Source organism: Malaya genurostris, chromosome 2 (genome assembly GCF_030247185.1).
Source record: "Malaya genurostris strain Urasoe2022 chromosome 2, Malgen_1.1, whole genome shotgun sequence".
Lineage (NCBI taxonomy): Eukaryota > Metazoa > Arthropoda > Insecta > Diptera > Culicidae > Malaya > Malaya genurostris.
Window position 1 is genome coordinate 3,121,021 of NC_080571.1, and position 23,202 is coordinate 3,144,222.

Sequence of the window (23,202 nt, forward strand, 5' to 3'; positions counted from 1 at the left end):
GATAAAGCATAGCAATAATCGAAAGAGAAAGAAGCGTGATTCTTACCTGGAACTACTGTGGTTGGATCGTACCCGGATGCACCAACTCCGGCTACGGATCCAAATAGACTGGAATTGTTATTGTTGGCAGCCACTGAAGAGAAAGAGCCGCTTTTCGAAGAAGAGCCTTTGGCAGTAGCACCGGAAGTTCCAGCCCCGTGATTGTTGGCCGAAGCGTTACCGGAACCACCACCACGATGGCTGCCCGAGCGCGAAGATTGCGACGATTGTGGCTGATGTTGGCTCTGGTTGGGATTGGTGGTGTTCGAACTGACACAAGAACCCGTTGTTGCGGATTGATGAGAACCTTTGCCACGAGAACTGCGCCTTAGCAGACCGCTAGGTAGGTGCCCCTGAGTGCTGTTGTGACTACCGCTACTACCACTACTGGCGCTACCAAGGTGACTAACGGAATGATGATGCTGCTGCTGCTGTAGCTGATGGTGATTGTGGGGCTCCCTACCTCCGCTGCTACGAGCTAGACGTGCCCCCAGGTTCGGGGCTTTATGGCTACTGCCCGAACTATCCAGATGTTGGTCCCCCACTTTCTGTCGCTTTTTCGGTACTACAGCCGCTGCTACACTTGGTCCTGCTTCCGGATATTGGTGGTGATGGGAGCGTAAATTTCGTCCCTCTTCCACCGTATTTACTGATTGCTGCTGACTGGTAGACTTACTTTTTCGTGAGTAACTTTTACCTGTCCTGTACTCGTCTAATGCTGGCTCTTGTTTGAAAAGATGATCTACTACTTTTTTCGACAGTTTCGAGCCGCTACCCTTCTTATGTTTGGTTTTTTCAATCGAACGTGATGAAGACGCGATTGAACTGATGCTAGCTCCACGGCTGCTACTGATACTGCTTCGATCACAGTCCAATTGATCGTGTTGCTTGGATTGCTTTGATGGAGTTGAACAAGAGCCAATTACTCCTGTCAACGAAGATAGAGACGAACTGACCGAAAGCGTTGATAATAGTGATGACGTATAGGACAACGTCGATGCACTCGGTGATACAGTTAACCGTGCTGAATGCTTTGTACTATCATGAACGGATATATCGGGAATCAGGCGGGTTACCTTATGTAGCCTATTCCGGAAGTCAACCGGTGACTGTTGAGTTTTACTACTACTACTGCTGCCAGTAAATGAAATCTCTCTCGAAACAGTCCTTGAACGTGTTCTGAAAGCAACCGGAGATGGCGTCGAATTATGTTCCCTCACAAACACGTGGCTCAGGTGCTGTTTGGAATGCTCTTCTACGTACTTTCGTTTTCTACTACCGCTAGTCTGTCGGGTATCCGTGTCGGAACGGTTGCTGAAACTACCGCGGGTTTGTTGATTTTTCCTCTCCTTGTTCGCTTGCTTCTGCGAGGACCTAACAGTAGACCTTCGGCTACCACTATTGCTACTACTGCTGGTGCTTGTTGTTCCTACTGACTGCTGATGACTGCGACGATGTGGCTGCTGATGCTGCTGCGGTTGTTGGTGATGATGATGCCCCTCCGTCACTGCAGAGAGCACTTGCTTACCAACGGATTCGGCCATAGACGACACTTTGGCGTCCCCTTGTGTCCATTAAATAGCATACCCGTCGAATTTTGGCGTTTCGCTGGCGCGGTCGGTTGTAGGCAGAATTAAATCTATCTAGATTTGTGCTGGGTTGTTTGGTTGGTTGGCAGGCTAGGTCGAGTGTGTGCGTGTATGAGCACACACTGCACCGGAACGATGTGCTATAAAGCAGATGCGTACTGTCCGTGTACGCGATTGGGATTTCCTTCACTCACTATTATTAGAACTTGCTTCTGTGACTTACACTGATCTGAAAATGAAATGAGAAAACATTGGAAGGAAATTAATTTTTCATCTAAACAATGCAATACAAAGCAGTTATAATTATCAATTACCGAAATAAATCAAAACCCATTTTGAAAAGTTGATTTTTCGGCAGGGTGCGATTGCTTTGGTAATATTTGAAATTTTAACGAAAAGAAAACCCACTTAATTAGAGCAATTTTATGGGATAGATATTTGATTTAGATGATCGCCGGACAAACCAATAGGGGGACAATGAAAAATTTAATTTTCCCTTTTTTTCTGGAAAATATTCAAGTTTCTCTACAAGCGATTAGTGATGTTACAAATATTGTGCCGTGTCGTAAAGATTTCACAGATTAGAGATTGTTGTACAAATTTGGAACTACGTTTGAACCTCGAGCAAACATTTACTCGTATCAGAAAGTCGGAACGGAAGTCAGCGATCGATTTTTTTTTAATCCATTTGGTTCATAAATGAATTATTTGAAATCTGACAATTAATTAGCCCATTGTTCTAAGCTCTGTGGAATTATACTTTCGATATCCAGAAGAATTAATTGATTGATTTTATATTTGACGATTACTCCTTTGCATAACTCTCAAGCTAAGCCCACAAACTTTCGATTATCATTGGAATTTTGAAAAATGTAATATACGTTGATAATGGCTCAGTAATAATCGAAAGAGAAAGTTAGTCTTTGATTTGCAAATGGACAGTTTCTCGTGTGTGACGTCATGACTGACCGATCAACTCAAGTGATTGAGGAGTTCATTCGGCCAAACGTCCGGTTTTTTGACTGAAGCTCTCGAACTCAGGTTCATCCGATTGAATTGTTAATATACTAGGCAAAATTTAACATTTGATAAAAATAATTTTTTTAATCAATTCGCAATGTTTGGTACAATTCAAATAAGAACTCTAGTATCTGGGATGCATGACAAAAAAATGTTGTCATCAATCATCAAAGTCAGGAATCAGAACAAATTGACTCAAACTGCACATTTCTCTTGTTACTTGGAGATTTCTGTCTTGCCGTGTCTTCTTATTATTATCCTGATGAGAAGGGAAGGATAAAAACGAACTGGGAAGTGGGAAAACAGCACAAAAAATAGAACAAATATATTTGCATCACCGATACGAAATGAAGCCCCAAAAAGGATTTAGTGATTTTATAAAAGCGATTAGCGTAAGTAAATTCGGCACTCCATCAAAAATGCCAAACGATCTGTTAAAACCAGGTCAATACAGCAAAGATTCATTCACTCCAGAAAGAACGATGAATCCCTCTGACTGAAGCCACTTTGGAGGAGAAACGACATAATATCCTTCAATTTTAGCTCTCCATATACCAGATCCAACCATGTATGAAGAACCAAACACCCGGACACGTAGTTGTGTCAATGCGTGCAAAGACATCATATTAACAAGATATCCAGCTCTCACATTTCCCGAACAAATCATTGGCAACATCCTTTTTTGCGAGCATGTCGCCCTCAGGTGAGCCCGCATCGAACCTCATACATAGAAGTAGAGGAGAGAAATGTCAAATTCGTGCGCGCCAAAATAGCAGGGCTGTGCACCCATACAATTGACATGACATGTTGAATGAGACGCCGTGCGATGGCGTTGCTGAACTGAAGATTGAGATCGCTCCAAGCTGACAGGGTCTGATGCGTGGCAGAGTATACCAGATGATATAAGGTAATACCATAAAACAAATAAACATAGATTTCCCATTGTACGGAGACACTAACAGCGCTTCTAGTGAGAAACGGTTGTACTTTTTCCATTAGCTACTATTAAAGACATCATATTAACAAGATATCCAGCTCTCACATTTCCCGAACAAATCATTGGCAACATCCTTTTTTGCGAACATGGTGCTTTCAGGCGAGTCCGCATTGAATCTCATACAATTGACATGATATGTTGAATGTGATGCCGTGCGATGGCGTTGCTGAAATGAAGATTGAGATCGCTCCAAGCTGACAGGGTCTGCTACTATGGTTGTGTTAAATGTGCAGACAACTTTGTACATGCATTTTAGGAGCATTTACGCACCCATTTTACACCAGACGGAGCTTTTGGTGTCACGGGTTGCTCAACTACAGTACTATTACACTGGAAAATCTAGGTTTATTTTATTTATGGTAACACTCAGCACGCTGAATGGTGATAGTTGAGTTTGCGATGTCCATTCAGAGCTCCGACTAGAGTACTGTAATGGGAATGTAGGCATTTTGACATTTTCACATTCAAATCTGGTAATAATGCTTTTGTCTGAGCACAGGTTTGCAAACGTCGCTAATGGCTGACATGTTTAGATGCAGTCCTAGAACAAATCTTGTGTTTCATTCAACTAGTTGACAGAGATAAAGCTGGTTCTTAAATTCGTGGCACCAGCTCTAATTAATTCATCAGCCCATTCATTTCTAATAATACTAGAATGACCGGATACTTTTTACTTTTCTGAAAATTTCTTGCATCCGAATTTTCAACGACCGGTGAACTCCCAACTGCATCATACATCTTACGAGGCCCAGTCTCGTAGGATGAAATGGAAGAATCTCGGATACTTGAATGAATTACACAGCCATCTCAACAAGTTTTATTAAGGATCAAGAGTAAACCAAGTTAACTTGTCAGTTTTGATCAATTTTTCAAAAACGTTTGATGGAAAATTGCTCATATTTTATGAATTAATTCCCTAATAAAAAAGTTAGCAACACTGCTTCAATGCATTTGTATTAGATTGCGCTACACAAAATAAACAAAACTAAATATTTTCTGTTACAAAAGCAGTTTGCCGGAAAAATAAATAGTTTTACGACAACATACCATATCCATTGCTTCCGCGTGTTAAATTAAAGGTTCCTATTTTGCGGGTTTACTTATAGAAGGTACGTAAATCTTTATATCGCATTAATTTCTGCAAGAGGAAATCCATATAGGAATGTGTTTGTTGCTAATCAAAAGTGTCAGTGGAAGTAAGCTGAAACTGAAATAATTTTTCTCGAGCAGTTTTAAGGAAAACGGAAGAGTTTTAGACTAAGATTTTCGCTTTTCCTGAATTGCAATTTTAAACAGTATGAACCGACTGGTTTATTTTTCAACCATATGGAAGATTTATTGAGTAAAATCAGGAAAAGAAGTGCCGGAATTTGTTTTTACGCACGCATTGTTGGCATACATGCGTAAAAACGCTTGCAAAGAGTCTTGCTCCTTAAAAGCGATTTGCTTTGCAGAACCAACAAACGAACCGTAATCGTCAGTGTTCCAGAAAGAGAAGAAAAAATATTTCGGATATCACACTCAGTGCAGTAAAACTTCATTCGATTCAATTGAAACTGAATGTGGAACACCTTGTCGATCACCCTACTGCAGTAAACTTCATACTCTGACACACAAAACCAGTGATGTCACTTTTCTTTGAAGTCAAATCCGTAGATTTGGTTTCAAGTGTACTTATACTAGTACATTTACATAAACTTAACAGCTTTAAGCTCTAATCCACCAAGGCAGGCTTCCCATAATGACAGATCGATGGCTAATAGATGCATGATTACGATTTCAATTGGACAAGCAAACAAAATATGCAGACGATGCAACAATATTTAATTATTTTCCTTTTATATCAAGAGATATTATGCTAGATAACGAGTTTTCTGGAAAAATAATGCTAAATCCGTAGCTTCCATATGATTTATCCGTAGATCAACGGATAAATCCGTAGGGTTGACATCACTGCTGACCAGTGCTGTAAAACTTCATTCAATTCAATTGAAACTGAATGTGGAACACATTGACGATCTCTCTAATGCAGTAAACTTCACTCTCTGACACACACACAATGTTTGCTGACGGCCCGAACGGGCAGCATTCAGTCATCACTCGTTTCTCTTCAATCGAGGCTTAGTTTAACCACCGTCAGTTGATCTCTTGAAGTAACAAAATATCTCTTTCAATAGTGTGAGAGCGGCCTTCAAATGAGGTTCATGTAAACATTCGAATTGGTTCAAGATAATAGATGAAAGACTAATCAGAAAGCTGAAATATCAATCACAGAATACACATAAATTAATTGTTTCCTCCTTAAGTTTTCATTTTTAACACTTTACTCCATTTATAATTCTATTCGATCGAAATTGCTTACTACCAAGAGCGAAGACCATGAAGCAGCTAGACTACTTGGCACTTGAAACTGAGTAAGCAAAACTTCGAATGACTAGGTACGATTATTCAACTGACGATGAATGCTGGGAGCTTCACTTGGAATTGGCAGCATAAGTCAAATGAATTAGTAGGGATATGCTGACAGTCAGTGGCCATAAATTTCATTTTCATCTTATATTATTCGATTGAAAATGAAATTTTACCGCACTGCTGCTGACACAACGTTCGCTGACGTACCAACGGGCAGCATTCAGTTCTTCACTCGTTTGTCTTCCAATCGAAGCTCAGTTTTACCACCGTCAGTTGATCTCTTGAAGTAACAAAATATCTCTTTCAATAGTGTGAGAGCGGCCTTCAAATGAGGTTCATGTAAACATTCGAATTGATTCAAGATAATAGATGAAAGACAAATTAGATAGCTGAAATATCATCCACAGAATATACATAAATTAATAGTTTCCTTCTTAAGTTTTCATATTTAATACTTTACTCCATTTATAATTCTATTCATTTGAACTTGCTCACTACCAAGAGCGAAGACAATAAAGCAGCTAGACTACTTGGAACTTGAAACTGAGCAAGCAAAACTTCAAATGACTAGGTACGATTATTCAACTGACGATGAATTCTTGGAGCTTAACTTGAAAATGGCAGCAAAAGTCAAATGGATTAGTAGGAATAAGCTGACGGTCAGTGGTCATAAATTTCATTTTCATCTTATATTATTCGATTGAAAATGAAATTTTACCGCACTGATCACACTACGCTTTGCGGTGTGACAAAGTAACACAGAAATTCATATATGAAATATATGAAGTCAATGTTCGGCGAAGACCGCTTATACGGTGGTGCACTTAATAAATTTTTACTTTGCGAAAAACGTCTACTAATCTCAATTCTGAACATCTTCAATAAAACTATAACCATCAGATATATCTCCCCAATGGAGACGAACATGTTCAGAGATTGATCCCTCTTCGGATTTTATTTGAATATTTGAGGAGCGTGATCTTCGTGAACACAAATCGATTTTCAGCGCGATAAAAAATTGTCAATGGACAAAACTACAATGAGGTTTTCAACACTCCAACCTCTTTTCACCCTGATAAATCACATGTACCGGTTATAGCGAGATTTCCTATATCTGTTCAAGAGATTGGCTCAAATCGTAGGGTGAAAATTGGGGCGCATGATTCGAATTTTCGCTTCGTTCAGCAAACACAAGTATGGTTTTTTCACGCTCGTTTTATTGTGATACTGCGTCTTAGGAACGCAGCAACGATATTTATACTGTTTGATGCGCAGTGCATCGATTGTAGGCTGAGGAATCAATGAAATAGTGTGGAGTCCCGTTCAGTATACAATCTTTTACAGTAGATCATCAAGCTGTGATTTGCTTAGTACTAACTTCTACCGTACCAGCAAATCGTCATTCGAACAGGCAACATGTGAACCCATATATTTGTAGTCGACATTCATCAATCGTACATCACTGAAAGCCATGGATGTAATGTACTGCCAACAAGATTGACCTGACCCAATTTATGATCACAATGCTTACACAGTGTTGTGTCGATACAAAACCCCAGAGCGCACCTATTCACCGCCCTGTGCAAAGAAAAACCCAACACCACGAACGGCATACTTGATTTCCCATAATTCTATTTTCCCACCGTCAAACACATTTCAAGGGTTTCAATCAAACAGGAAACGGCAACAGTTCCCGAACGAGCTCTGCATTAATTTCTGTCCGTACCAATACTCACAGAATGGATTAGAATCTTTTGCCCTCATACCCGAAAGGCCAAAAAGTTGCAGATACCGTATATAGACTATATCAAAACAGACATTTTGATTTGCGCGTGTATTATACATATGCGAGAGTCAGCCAGCTATACTGGAACGAATGAACGAGTTATCAAGCGAGCGCACACACATACACATACACTCACTCCCACAGCCAATACAAACAGCTAGGAAACAGCTGATCGCGAAGAGGTTCAATTTCAAGTCGTCATCGAAATCGCACACAGCAAAAGAATCTAAAACCAACACAGCGCAACCGAACCCCGTCGATTGACGACTGACGAGGTAAGCAGACTGTTGTTGTTTTTGCCAGTGCCATTACATTCAATGAGTGAATGAGTTTCATTATAATCGGAAAGCATAATTTTAAAGAAGGAAGTTGGTGAGCTGCGGAAGGGGCCAAAGCAGATGTTACGACGGTAAACCTATGAGTAGGCACGTCTTCGAGGTCGCCTGCGAATGGAGTTTTGTAGGTAGTGTGGTGAGGTAAGATGCAACCAGTATATGGAACGATCTGTTTGGTTTCGACTATTGGCCATTTACCATACTGGCACAGGCAACGGTTGAGCGAAGAGAATGGGAATAACCAGCAGAAAGAAGCAACGACAAGATTATGAGAGACATCGTAGAAGCGAACAAAGTAGAGATAAAACAGGTTTCACATGATAGCCGGGTCGGTGTCTGCCACATCGAATTTTGTGATCCCAAATGCGAGACAAGGGCTTGGAGCGTATTATTTTCCCCCATCGAATAACAGCAACATAATCACCGAAATACTATCGTAAGGTCCGTAAAATAAGGGGGGGTTTACATAGAATTCATTCAATACATAGGACATAATCATGACCTTCAGAGACAAGGATCCTTGGTATGGAAGTATGGACCAGTTCCGTTATTTGCAGTGTATAATCGTAGTAGAGTTTATATGTTAAAACGTTTTTAATTTACCAAACTTATCTGAAAATGGTTCGATAATATTCTCATAAAAACTGGGTTTGAATACGAATAATTTCAACCAAGTTAATGCAGATTTAATGAATAATACAATATCTGACACCAATTTTATATTCTGAAGCCACCGAAACGCATTCAAGCCTATAAACACAATGCATTTTTCTCGAACGCAAAGCAGCTGAATGATTGTTTTATGTGCACTCGTTTGGTGCAAAGTTCGTACTGTGAACGGTTCACCAAATTGGTTATTTAAATCTCTGATAGGGTAAGGGCTCCCCATTTCATCTCATTGGTAAGGACGTTACCTTAAAAACCTGATTTAGCAGCAATTAAAATCACTATTTTATTCATGTTTCTGCTTAATTCGCTTTGCTCCCCATTGGGAATTGATTCACATTCCTTGGAAATAAAAATAATATTCAAAAATCAGCTAAAACACTTCTGATATGTTCACTGCGGTGCTCCTAATTTCATCTCAAAGGTTTTTTATTCAGTTCATATTTTATTTAGTTTAATTGTGCGAAATAGTGATCATGTTTTGAGACGAATCGATTAGTAGATATTCAGAAACATGATGAACTGTAAATCTTGATCAAATCAAAATCATACTATCATAATACTGTGGTATTCTTCAAAATAATTTTCTTCGATTCTTAAAAGAATAACCGAAATCAGTTTGTTTGACCGTCTACTGATAAAAACTATCAATTGGAGAAGATTTTAGGGCGATTTAGAATTTTTTTACGGTTTTCCGCCCTTTTCAGTGATGGTATAAAATTTTTAACACACTTTACCCTATATTTCCGGATCCTGAAGTCGGATTCGGATGAAATTCAGGAATTACGGTCCGATTTTTACCAACTTAGATTCTCATTTGAATCTAAGTTTGTGAAAATCGATGCGCCATCTATGAGAAAAGTTAGAATAGATATTTCCATTTTTTTGCACATTTTACCCTATGCCTCCGGAACCGGAAGTCAGGTCGAAATAATATACAGGAATTTTGAATGGGACCACAAGACCTTTCATTTGAATCTAAGTTTGTGAAAATCGGTTCAGCCATCTCCGAGAAAAGGTAGTGCCAAAAAAAAACGTTACATACACACATACACACACACACACAACAAACATTTATGATGGGCTAATTTGTAGAATATTCTCTTTTCGATGCATTGCAATCGACCGGCAGCTGAATGCTGATGTACTTGCCCTTGTTTGAAGCGAAGTTCGAAAGGCGTACAAAGCCAATATACAAAATGCCAATTTTGTAATACAAAAGAAAGAGAATACAGAAGTTTTTTTTTGCTCAAAACCGTCATCGCGGGTATGAGAAAGTTAAAAATCCGTCATGATTTTTCATACTTTGAAACTCGTTAAAAGCATTCATTCAGAACACTTTATTTTAGAGTTATTTGTGGTTACGTCATAAAAATGAAAACTTTATTATAAATTGCTAATCATATTTCCGATAACATGTAGCAAAAATTATGTTGATATGATATATGTACAACAAGAGATATTCACGATCAAAAACTTATCATTTTCCCACAGGGTAAATTTTAAAAAGCCGCCTCACGTCAAAATGTTTATAAAGAATAAAATAATTCCAGTCAAGGATGGCTTTTATCGTATCCAAGAACGCTCACTAGCAACTCTTCACACGATTCAATCAGTGCCATCAAAGAGAGACGGATATCATCGCAGCAACAAAAAACCGGCATGGTTCATTTAACATAGAATAGACACCAGTGCGAGAGCGAATTACTCTCGATGACCTGCCTGAGAATCAAAGGTTAGCTCGCTGCTGTGGGGATTCTCTCTGAAACAACAAACGGTCGCTTATTCTCGTTTCGCGATCCGATTCTGTATGGGCAGTTGATAATTGCGATAGAATCATTTTACTATTGCCGCTTATACTTATACAAAGGTTATATGCACATAGTTAGACTATGTGCATATAACCTTTGTATAAGTTGTGTCTATGAAAATGTATGTGAATTCTCCACACAAGGGTTTTGAAATATTGCAACCTAGTATGAGAATCATCAAGTCGAATCATCGATTTGATTTTCGGCGGTAATTGTCAACTTGCGATTCTCTCTATTAAGGGCCGTGAAATACTCAGAGTATGAAGTGGAGCGAAGAAATGTAGAAAAATTCTCTCGCGGTTCATGCTTTGAGAGACTCGAGTTCTTGCAGCATCTTCTACCGGATTGAAAATGTTGTATACAATATTGATAAATATCGAGCAGCTTCTGTCAAATTTTCGGCAATCACCAACACTGATTCCAGTAACACGGAGTCATGTTCTCTTTTAACGCAATCATTTTTTAGAGTGTATATGATTTTGAGGCATATGACCACATCTGTTCTTCTATACGAACGACATAGGGTCGGTCCAATTTTCCACCACTTTCTCGCACAAATCGAACTGTATTTCACTGATAACACACTCAATATTGTCCTCCAAAGCGTCCAAAATGTTGGGCTTGTTTGAGTCAAGATTCAAATCACACGATCTAGGTGACCAATTGACGGGGCCGAAACGTGAGTTGACATGATCACCGAACACAGTCTTCAATAAATCAATCGATTCCCCCGAGATATGGAATGATACGCCGTATTTATCAAACAAAAACACTTCAGGGAATGATGTCTTTGACGTTTGAGAAGAAAAGATCGTTGAGCATGGTAGGGTAACGGGACCCATTCACCTTGACTTTATCCTCATTTTTTAAGAACTGATGATGCCACCAGCGTGAATTCAGCACCAAACAGTTAACTTTTATGGATGTTATGGTGTTTCAAGGCAATTTTGTTTGTTCACAGACACCATTGAACCGAAAATAGTACGTTCAGTGGGTCGTCCATGATCGCAAAAAAAAATTCACGCAATTTTTTGTGCGTTTCACGAATCAAACTATTGCTCTCGAGATAAATTTTTACAACTTGGAAGCGTTGTTTTGCAGTAAATCCATCAATGATGAATTGTCTAAGACTACTAAACAAAACACCAGAAGTAACTTTGACAATTGGATGACTAGACAAACATTTTTTATTTGGCATTCCTCAATGGCAATAGGTCATTTAATCGAAAGCCATTCCACCTAATGGGTCATTTTTCCGAAAGTTATTTCAACGGAAGCTATTTAGCCGAGTTTATTATTTTACGGCGCTCAGCGTTTGTTTTTTTTCTTATTTAAACATGGTCGTAAAGACGTCCACTTGAAGAGATTACTTTAGAAAACAAGTCAGTCCCCAAGTAATAAATCAGGTTTTTCATTCGATATGTCACAATGGATGAAACATGGATCAACCACTTTGCTCCGGAATCAAAACAATCATCATCTGAGTGCTCTGCAGCCGGTGAACCACGTCCGAATCGTCCAAAGCCACAATAGTCAGCAGGGAAGGCCATCTTCATATAATCTTCATCGACTATAATGCCCATACTTGCATATCAGTCCCATGAGTTCATATTCTTTCACATTTAATTGAACAAACCCTCATCTTTTATTGCAATTTCTGAGAGTATATTGAGGATAGATTTCATTCCTCAAGCTAACTCAAAAGTTTACGAATATCGATATGGGACTGATATGCGGAATTTGATCTTCTGTTTCAGCAGACTTCGCAGCCTGATACATAGCGTACAGAACTAATGTATGCTACGATCCTGCTGACACTAAGAATCCTTTCAGGTCGGTGCTCGAGCATGCAAAAACTGGCTTGTGAAACTAGTGTCCTATGCATTGAACTACCAACCCGGCACAAGCCCAAATGAAGAAGCAATTGCTGAATGTGAAGTCAATTTTGAGGCAATAGACAAATCCTTCAACATGAACACGGAAAACTGGATGCACATAGAAATAAATACTAATGTGGTACTGCGAAAACTAGTACAGAAATAATATAGAATTTGAATAAATTTACTGGAAAATAAGAGCAAATCACCTTTTTTCTAATCGTATTTACCCGTAACTGGTTAAAAAGTATCTCAATAAATTACCTTTGTTATAAGTATGTGCACTTTTATTTGAGCCTATATACTTGTAATAAAAAGATATGGGTACAAGAGATTAAAAGAAAGTTATTTATTCTTACTTTCCAAATAAACTTCACCAAATTGTAAATAATTTTCTTACAAACTGAGTATTGCAGAAGTATTTACTTTTAGGTGCATCTAGTTTAGCGTGCACGGCATCGAGAAATTAGAGAAGCATTGAAATGATTCTATTAGTATTGAAGGAGAATATTTTGATTAGTGAAATCGCATTTTTGGCAAAAAGAATTGTTTTTCTTAGTTAGTTAGTTTTTATTGAGTGATGTGGTAGTTTAACTTTACAAGTCGTCCAAATTTAAATGGATTTCTGGTTCCAAAACCGAATTTTTAATCAATCATTACCAAAAAAAAAGTGCAAATTCAGCGATAGAGATTACATCAAATCGACGTGAGCATTTCATAAGGTCACATAAACCAATGAAAGATAATATTTCCATTTTTCTAACATTACCAGATATGTATCGAACATTTGTATAATAACGCAGGTATAGTGGACAGAGAAAGTAAACAAAAAAAATCAGTCAATTGCTATTAGACTTTTTTGAAATGTTCACTTCGAAATGACTTAATTTAACATTTGACATTGCTCGGATACCTCTAGACACTGGGGTTAATGAAGGTACGTTTACTCTAGTAGAACCCACTTCGGATTCTACGGCATCTATCGATTCTTGTTAAACGTTGATTTCTGATCGTATAAAGATAGGAACAGTTCCATATCATTTACATTTTAGAAGAATTACACACTTCAATTATTTTCACATTCTAGCCCAGGTAATTTCACTACAAATTCGATGATTGCAGTAAGACTTGTGATGGAAAACATCTTTTGTCTAGAGTTATAAATTTTTACCTGTCTAACCTAAATCGCCGAAACACTTTCAGTGTGTATTTGATTGAATCAAAGCCGACAGATACAACTGGTAAAGGAATAGAGGAAAACAACGAAAATAAACTGAATTACCCAGACGAACGGGTGCAAAGAGAAAACCTTGCAGGTCATACACTCACGCTTATTCGTAACCCTCGAAAGTTCCCTTCGGCCGATTCTGTCTGCGCCACACCTCCAACTCGATCTGCAGGATTTTCTTGCTATATACTTCCTACTGATACCAGTTTTATAATTATTACACACATATACATATGAAAAATTGAGTCCACATTCACGCGGTAGGTTTTGATGCGCTCTGCTCTTCGCCATTCAAGTTTTTTGTTTGTCCTCTACAAGCTACTCTCGGCTATATCCATTCCGTACGAGCGGTCAGCTCCATTCTCGAGGTTCGAACCAGGAATAAAAATATACACAAATGTGAAAAAGGTTATTGTCCAGTTCAATAACATATACACAGCGCAGCGCGTTCCAAAGACCGATTTAATACCGTGAGGAGCAGCATAAAATGAATACATATTCGATCCCCTTACCGTAATAATGAAAACCCTAATGTTTGGCGTAATTTTCTTCACCCGACTTCGAGAAAGGTTTTTCTAAGAAATATCTTTATTAAATCCGAAATTTCACAGATATTAGACTCTGAAAACATGAATTTTTATATTGCATCAGCAATTTTTAGTACGTTTATCAATTCAAACACCCACACAACCGCTTTACGTTCTTCTTCTCAATTAGGCCATTGCATTGTCAGGATGAAGGCGAGAAGCATCGAATATACCAACTGAAACTTAATTCAAAGTGCGTGTCACAAACAAAACTGTGAAGGGTCGTCAACATTTATCGTTTATTTGAAAAACATGGAATCTATTCTTCCAGAAACCCCTTCGGAATGTACTACAAGAAAAAAACCCGGATAGCATTTTAAGATCAGATTCCTTCAAAAAATTTTCGAAAAATCGTAGAAAAGAATTCTGTAAATTGCTACAAAATAGCTAAAAAATTATATAAAATTAGTCCCAAAGATACGCGCAACCGAGAAGTTGGTAGAATAATTCGTGCGCACCCAGGCACGAATAAAATCTTTGATCGGTATTTCTCCAAACTATGTTTTTTCAACTGGGTGTTGCTCGTATTCCAACACTAATGCACGTATCAACACGAACCAACGGTCTCTTTATGGTCGGAACTACAACCAAAAGTATTCATCGTTATTTAAAACAGTTATTAACAATTAAAAGTGCATAAAAAAGTTCGAAAAAAAATGGCCACCATTTTGATTATATCGGTGAAAATTTTTCATTCTTGTTTCAAGCATAGCCAATTCGATACAGAATATGAAACTGTTTTGCTTTTTGCTTAAATTGAAAAAAAAAATAATTTTAATACATTTACTTTTATCTGCAACAAGCATAATTTAAAAGAAAATTTAAACAATAAGTGGATTTTTTTAAAACAAGGTTTTGTGGCAAAATGTATTTTTAACTGAATATCATTTGAACCCATCAAAAAACGGAAATTAAAAACAATCCGTTCCTAATTAAAACGTCTTATGAAAAATGCAACACTGAAGGGAACTGTACTGAATCTTTCAAGTAATCAAAACATTTGCATACAACAGCATTGTCGATTGTGTAACATTTTTTTTTAATTTACACGACATGTAAATTAAAAGTAATGTGAAGTAAGCATATTACTTGAATAAAAAAAAAGGCGGGTGGGTAATGTCAGAGACATAACTGGATGTCGTGAATACGAAAACAACTGACATGTTCCTCAACACTTCCGAATATCAATTAGTTGATCAATTGTATATGAATTATGCAAGCATTCCCCTTTTCCACATTTTTCGCAAAAACAAAGAATGCTTCACTTGATCTAGATTACTGTGAATTTCACACAGCGAGAAGTGCAAAAATCTAACCAAACTGTTCTAGATTTGCACTAAACTGAGGATATTTCCTTTCGATTTGCGAACAACACATCCTAATAGTTCTTCAGAAAACTTTTAGAGCCATTAGAACGGCTGATTTTTTTGTGATGCTCTCCACCGTTGCTTTTTCATCCATGCAAATGACTGGCAGCTGTGACGTAATCGCTTTTGTCGGAAGCGAAACTAGCTTTGCGAACGGCACAAAATACATCTGCTCGCATTGGCGATAGAATCCAAACTGATTCAATTTTTGTTAGGAGCTTTCTTTTACGTGATTTCGTTTGTAGTTTTTTCACTAATGGACGGTCCTAACGGCTATAAAAATAGCCGCATACAGAATTTTAATGTCGATTATTTCATTTCGGATTTGCATAATTTATTGAAAGAAACTATCAATATGCTGTAGGGATTCGTTTCTAGCATTCAGAAGGACCAAATTGAGGAACTCACTACGATATTCATCACTTTTCGGAACATTTTTCTCGAACGATTTGTTGTACAACAGCAGATATTTTGTTCTCTTCCTCAGAACGCGTTCTGATTGGCTGGTGTTGACATGGGTCAAATGAGACAGGTTTTTCAATAGTGTACTATTGAAATACTTCAATGCTTTTGCTATACACGTTTAAGTTGAAAAATTTCGATTCTATTGGTAGTTAGATTATATAAATCCTTCCACAGATCACTGAGCTATGAGCTTTCAAAATATGAGAAAGGCAAACGCGCCTTATGAATTATCCTCTTTGATACTCGTTTATACCAAACATTTCAGAAAAGTTTAATTTTGAACTATTTGAGATTATGTCACACAACTGAAAATTTTATCATAAAATTGTGATCATATTTCTGATGGCATGTAGAAAAAATTATGTTGATTCGTTAGATACAACAAGAGATATTCACGATCAAAAACTTATCACTTTCTCAGAGGGTAAATTTTGAAAAGGCACCCCATAGTAAAGTAAGTCGTATTCACGACAAAATTTGATTGAAAATTATCCTTAAGTGGATTCGAACGCGTTGAATTTTCAATTGGCGAGGTTCACAATTTTGAATCCAAGCCAAATTTTACTTCCAAAATAGATTGATCCAAAAAAATGATCCGTAAAGCATTCGAAACTTCTATCACGATATCATATTCGCTGATATGGACGATCATGTAAAGGAAAGTCATATATTGGCCGATATGTAAAGAAAGTCATATATTGGCCAAACTAGCCAATTAAAAAAAAAACGTATAGAGCAGCATAAAAGGGATGTCAAGTCAAAAAGCATAGGCAATACTGGCTTAGTTCAACACTGCATAAATGTGGGTCATGTTTTTGATTTTGAGAACGTTAAAGTTTTAGATGAAGTACAAAGAACTGACACACGTTTAACAGCTGAGATGTTCTATATAAAAATTAGAGGAGATTCGAACGCGTTTAACCTTCAACGAGATTCGATAAAGTTTAGATCAGTATACAACGGACTAGTTGACAAAATTAAAAACCTCTATACAGTCAAAACAGATAAGAGACAGAGAGAGCGCAAAAAAAACAAGACAGTTGAAAATGTGAAGTGTTGTAGTGCAGACGTCATTAGCATGTAAGTTAAGTGTTAAAATTCAATGTTTAGAATTAGCTTACTTGACAAATATATGTTTTTAGATAGCCGCTGAGGATGACCGAACACCTTAGTAGGTCGAAACGTCCGGTTAAATGCACCGATTAGTTATTATTTTCACCGAAAAAAATCGATGACCGTCCATATCAGTTTGTTTGCAGTGATGACCATAAAACAATATCATAGTCGCATACACCAACAAAATATCGATGTCGCTGTTTAATGTAGACGAATTTTCACTATTAATATTCGTAGAAATGACGCAACCGACAAACCACACTGTTTTTTATGCACACAACTTTCTCTTACATGGTTGAACACATTTTATTAAGATGATTGGACTTTAGCCGATTTTGAAGCTACAATATGGATCATGAAGAACACTTCCGGTTTTAGAGAAATATACTGATGAGGGATATAATCGACAAACCGCACTATTTTCCTAGAGATAACTCGACTTGTTTCGTGGTTATGATATGGTCACATTTAAAAGGGTTCGTTCCAAAAAAATAATTGTATCATGGTTAACACTTCCGGTGTAACCGAATAATGGACGCAATCGACAAACTGCACTCTTCTCTATACGCTCAATTTTACCAAAGGTGACTAAACCGATTTTGATATACTTGGGCTCGATGGAATGCTGGGTTAACGATTAAGTTCAATTCTATTATTGATGATACTTTGTATTTCGCAAATGTCACTGAAAGACGTTTCTTGTCAATTGTTTTACCAACCTTTTGTGAATTATTCGAAACAATCACCAAATTATTGAATTTTGATAGAAAATACATTACATTTGTATTACAAGAGAAAGTTATTGTCATGTGACATAACTTTTACCTCACATCAATCAATTTAGAGAACATTGAATGAAAAGGTATTGTATAATACTAACTACTAAATGCTTTCAATATTTGACTACCCTAGTAGCACCCTCGCAAATAACAACCGTAAAACAACCACATCTGTAGTTGAATTAAGGAATCTATATTACTGGATTAGAAAAGTAGACTATTATTATAGTGTTATCGAACAGTATTCTGCACCACCAACACACGATCTACGACTTACTGCTGCTACAAATATCGATTGTCCGAGGAGATCGATGAAAAATCAGCAGTCTTGAACTCATACACAAAGGACGAAATATTTACGCATATATGAACCTGAACAAGCAACCCCATGGAGGTTCACTCACCCTAAATGTGTATGACGTTGGACTGTGAGGCACTGAGAAAAAAAAACGCAGCATATGACGAAGTCTGTGTCTTGATGATAGTCCCCTATCGGGACTGTCAGTCGCACTGAATGTACACCACCAGCATAGTCGTTGTGAATCAAAGCATAACAAATGAGCCTATAGTGGTTCGTTCCATGTTTGCCAAACTTAGTCAATAGCGGACCCAAAATATTAGCGGATGACGAATGGATATTCAACTACATGTTGTTTATGCGTAACAGGTAATTCTCCTTTCATGCATTGTTCCGTATTTGAAGCATTATCCGAGCGTTAATGGCACGAATGTGAACACTAAACGGATCAGTATCGAGGCAATCAGCCATTCCATATAGGTTTGTAGGAATCTCTTGAAAGGATATATGAATGTTTCACTCCTTGAATGTTTCGTCATCAGACAGAAAAACGTTAGTTTGTACGGCCGTCTGTATGTATATATGTAATAAACACATTATACATGGCCTTTGATAATTATGCTACTTCCCAACCCACTTAGCAGTAAGCCATACCGAGGCCCCAACACATATCGAAGGTAGAAGCAGACAATAGCGAACATTCGACTTCGGGTGCCGACTCGACATCGAAACGATCGCTCCGTGAAGTGCTATATTAGCTTTTTATGCTGGTGTTGTTCAATGCTAACACAAACGGCGGCGACGACGACGACGATGACGACGCTGTTGATGATGGGCGATGTTGAGTGTACAAGGGGAGAAATAGAACGTACCAACATTGAGTGCGAGACTACAACCGATTTCACTCTCGCTTGTTCTCCTCTTAAGCCAGGGTCTATCATCGAAAATGGGTATTGAAAAATACACACACAAAATGTCAGAAAATTTGCGATAATTTGCTAGCAGTTTTATTTTATTAAGATGAGTGGAGGCAACGGTCAATATTAAACAAAAATTCAATGACGTGGGACATAATGCTATGAAGCAACTAGGAACACAAACGACAAAGTCTATACCTAGAGATGATTATTATGAACCAAATTAGATAATGGATTTCACAATTCAATATATCACCCTATCATCAGTGTAATATCTGCATTAACTTTTTAAACTTGAAAGAAATACGCTTTGGATCAACCAAATAGTTGTTATAGTTCCAAAATCGATTATAAACTCTGACGTTCAGTAGGGAGTTGATAATACTTTGCATCCGAAAAAGTATGATACTCTTAGATCCTAGTATGAATTTCCTAGAATCGTAGAATTCCTTGACGCAGATTGTTGTTATTCTACATTAAATGAACTTTGTTCGTTTATTTCGTTTGCTAACGGAAAATAAAGCAAGGTCTTGACGTGGAGTTTGACCTTTCTGTTTCAACAGACTTTGCAACCGATTCTTAGCATTACGAATCATTGCATGGCTAATACTACGATCCTACACTGAGCAAACTGAGCGTACGAGATTCAATGGCGGAAAAAATGTGAGTTAAGTTAGTTTTCTTGCACAGTCATTATTGAGAGAAACATTTTACAGAATCTTTCAAACGTAATCATTGTTGATCAAGAGGACATTGCCCTGAACGAGGAGGAGGAGGAGGAAATCATACCTTATATATAACACCATAATCATACATGTAAAAATTTACAACAAAACCGATTAGAAATCATCCTATAAAACTTTCTTATTCATACAATCACGATATGAGGTTCATGATATAATCCGTATATCTTTCATACGTCACCTTTATGAAATATATGATAGTATGTTACAAAAATCAAAACTATATATATTGGAGTTCATAGCAGAACCATTTAAAAGTCATTTCAAATCATTTTCTTATTCATTCGAGTACTCGAATGATAACTCCAATACATTATTCATACGTTGTCTTGATGAAATTCATAATAGTACGTTACACTATTCATATTTTATTCGACGTTTATGTTCTCATAGCACAGTCGTATGATATCCATATTAAATTCCTTTGGTTAAATTTCATAAGCAAATATGATTCTCGAAGAATTTTTTTCCTCAGTGTACTGACACTAAGAATCCTTCTAGGCCAGGGCCCATACATACGACAACTGGTTTGTTAGACCAGCGCCTTTTACGAAATTAACACCTAATGAGCAATATTTAAGGAGAAATTCAAAATTTGGATAAAAAAAAACATTGCTCGAACGCAAGTTTCTATAGATAGTGGATACGAGTGGAAGCTTTTCAACGAGAAACTGAAGAAAACGCAGAATTCTTGAAATATGTTGTTGCTGTCTAATATGTCGAGTACCTTTCCTAGCATGAAATATATAAAACACCACGGATAATACTACTACTATAGCGTTAAAACTTCATTTCTATTTTTTTAGAATAGATGAATTGATAAGGCCTATCTTGAGGGCTTGATTATCATTATCATATCAATATGGATAACTCTTGCGATTTATGAGTGACATAACAGTAACACTGTGGTGATAAAAAATATTACCCGATACACCAAATTTTTTTTTACACACATATGACAGCTTTTCCAATCTGTACACTGAATCAAACAACCCAAACATATAAAACACTAAGCCGTGAATATGGCTTAAAATACAAAAATTTTCATGACAGAATACGTTGTTATATATAAACTCTAAATGTAAACTCAAAACGAAACGAATTCATCATAATGTCTCATCCAAATTTAATTCTAATTCTGCACAGAACTTCTAACGGTTGACTATTTTGATTAGTTTGTAGTCGATATTCTATTTCATCAGAAAAAAACATCATTTCTGTATAAAATGTTCAAAACGACGTATGTAACAATGAGAGATTGCGAAATATTCCTGCGTTTTTCGGTAATTTCTCCAGAGCAGATTAAAAGATGATGGCTTTAGTTATTATTATCGGTAAATAATTGGAGAGAAGGATTGTTAAGAGTGCCGTAATAATCAAAAGAGAAAGTAAACAAAGAGAATCTCTCATTGTTACATACGTCGTTTTGAACATTTTATACAGATTTAAAATATAGAAAAGTAGAGGTGGAAACTTTTCAAACTATAGTGCAAACTATTAAACAATATTGAATTTTTAACCTTTTCCGTTACGAGATGCAGTAAATGTGATGTCTTTTTGATTTGGAGTGATCAATATTTGATATATATTTGTTTCATGCGACTGATATGCGGACACTTTACATGTGGCAAACCTAACTTTTCAATTTTTCGCTGAATAAACCAACAATTAATATTGTAACTTCTGGAAATGAAATGAATATTATCCACTATGAAAATCAATATGCGAGTATGGCAGTAGAGGAGAGATACAGAAAAAGTAATACGTTGCATCCAAGAAGGTAGAAGATTTGAAGTTTCTTATCGAATCGTACGAAAAAAGCTTTGTACTTTGTAATATTGAAAATTATCAGAATGCTGGATTTTAAAATTTAGATCTATACTGGAAAAACGGACATTTAATTTTCCTTTGAATATTCTATATTCCCCTGTAAACCTCATTCCAATAAAAAAAATTATTAGTATTTACGACGCGTTATTAACTCGGTTCCCGGACCTACCTCTCATATCCAAGGATAGACGACCTAGTGCACATACACATGATTTTACTCAATTATACCCATTTTCAACTCAACCCAATTCAATTCAAGCAAAATTGAGTTGACTCAAAGGAAAGGATGAAATTTGATACATATATTAGAATTCGAATTTTCGCATCACTCTAACAGAATATTTTTAATGTTCCGTGATATTGTATCATAGAACCGAAACGAATATTGACTTTAGTAGTTGGTTAAAGACTTATGCCGTTATCGCCAAAACTAAAACAAAGTTCCAACCCTAACTGCTCTTTAATTTGTATACTTTACATTGCATTTTCAATTGTATGTTCTATTATCGTCTAGTATACTGTGAATCGGTTGCTCAGTAAGAATGTCGGTTAACGTATAAAAAATACTCAATGAATTGTAAACAGATCATGCATTCGGCAGCCAACTGTCGAGAACACAATCAGCAGGGCTTGCATGGATACGAAATAGCGTAATGACTAACCCCAACAGGCACACAAGAGGAAATATTGATTGAACAGCGTGGAATATATTTTCCAAAGATACCGTGATCAATGATCCTGGTAATCGTGACACCGGATAGGTAAGGGAAAACATCTTATCAAAATTTAAGTACTGACTTCCATTTATAATACATATATCATTTTGGAATTTTCCTGAAAAATATGGTAATAACACATGAGTATCTAAAGTAGCAGATATTGTAGTTTCACTAAGGATAAATTCTAAATCCACTTTGCACTTATGCAAACTCATATCTAATATTACACTAACGCAAATATGACTAATAAAAAGTGAGCTGATTATTTCACCATGGATCCGAATTTGTTCTTCGAACTTCTACCAATTCAAGAATCGAGATTATGACCAATCGTCAAATTCTCTTGCTATATACCTACGTAGGTATCAGCATCAGCAGCAGTAGAAGTAACTCGGATCAAAGGAGAAAAACGTATATACGTAGCACTAGCGCTCCCCCATTCGCTGCTATGTGTGATGACGATAGTCAGTTCAGCAGCACAAAATGGCCATACTTTTCTGAGCTCGAGTAAATTTTCACGGTTCATTTTTCTCGTGATCATTGAAATTTTACCTTGCTTTCATAGTTTTTCATCGAATTGAGATGTTTGCTACAAATTTCAAATGTCAGTTACTCAAAATC

General features: G+C 37.0%; 1 protein-coding gene across 2 annotated transcripts in view; it reads right to left on the minus strand.

Moving 5' to 3' along the window:
* LOC131432655 (E3 ubiquitin-protein ligase TRIP12) overlaps window positions 1-23,202 on the minus strand; it is a 36,721-nt gene that overhangs the window by 8,307 nt on the left and 5,212 nt on the right. For both annotated transcript variants that reach the window (XM_058599061.1, XM_058599060.1), the window contains exon 2: window positions 47-1,857. In XM_058599061.1, the coding sequence (XP_058455044.1) occupies window positions 47-1,583 (1,537 nt within the window). In that variant the 5' untranslated portion in view covers window positions 1,584-1,857. The remainder of the gene's footprint in view (window positions 1-46; window positions 1,858-23,202) is intronic.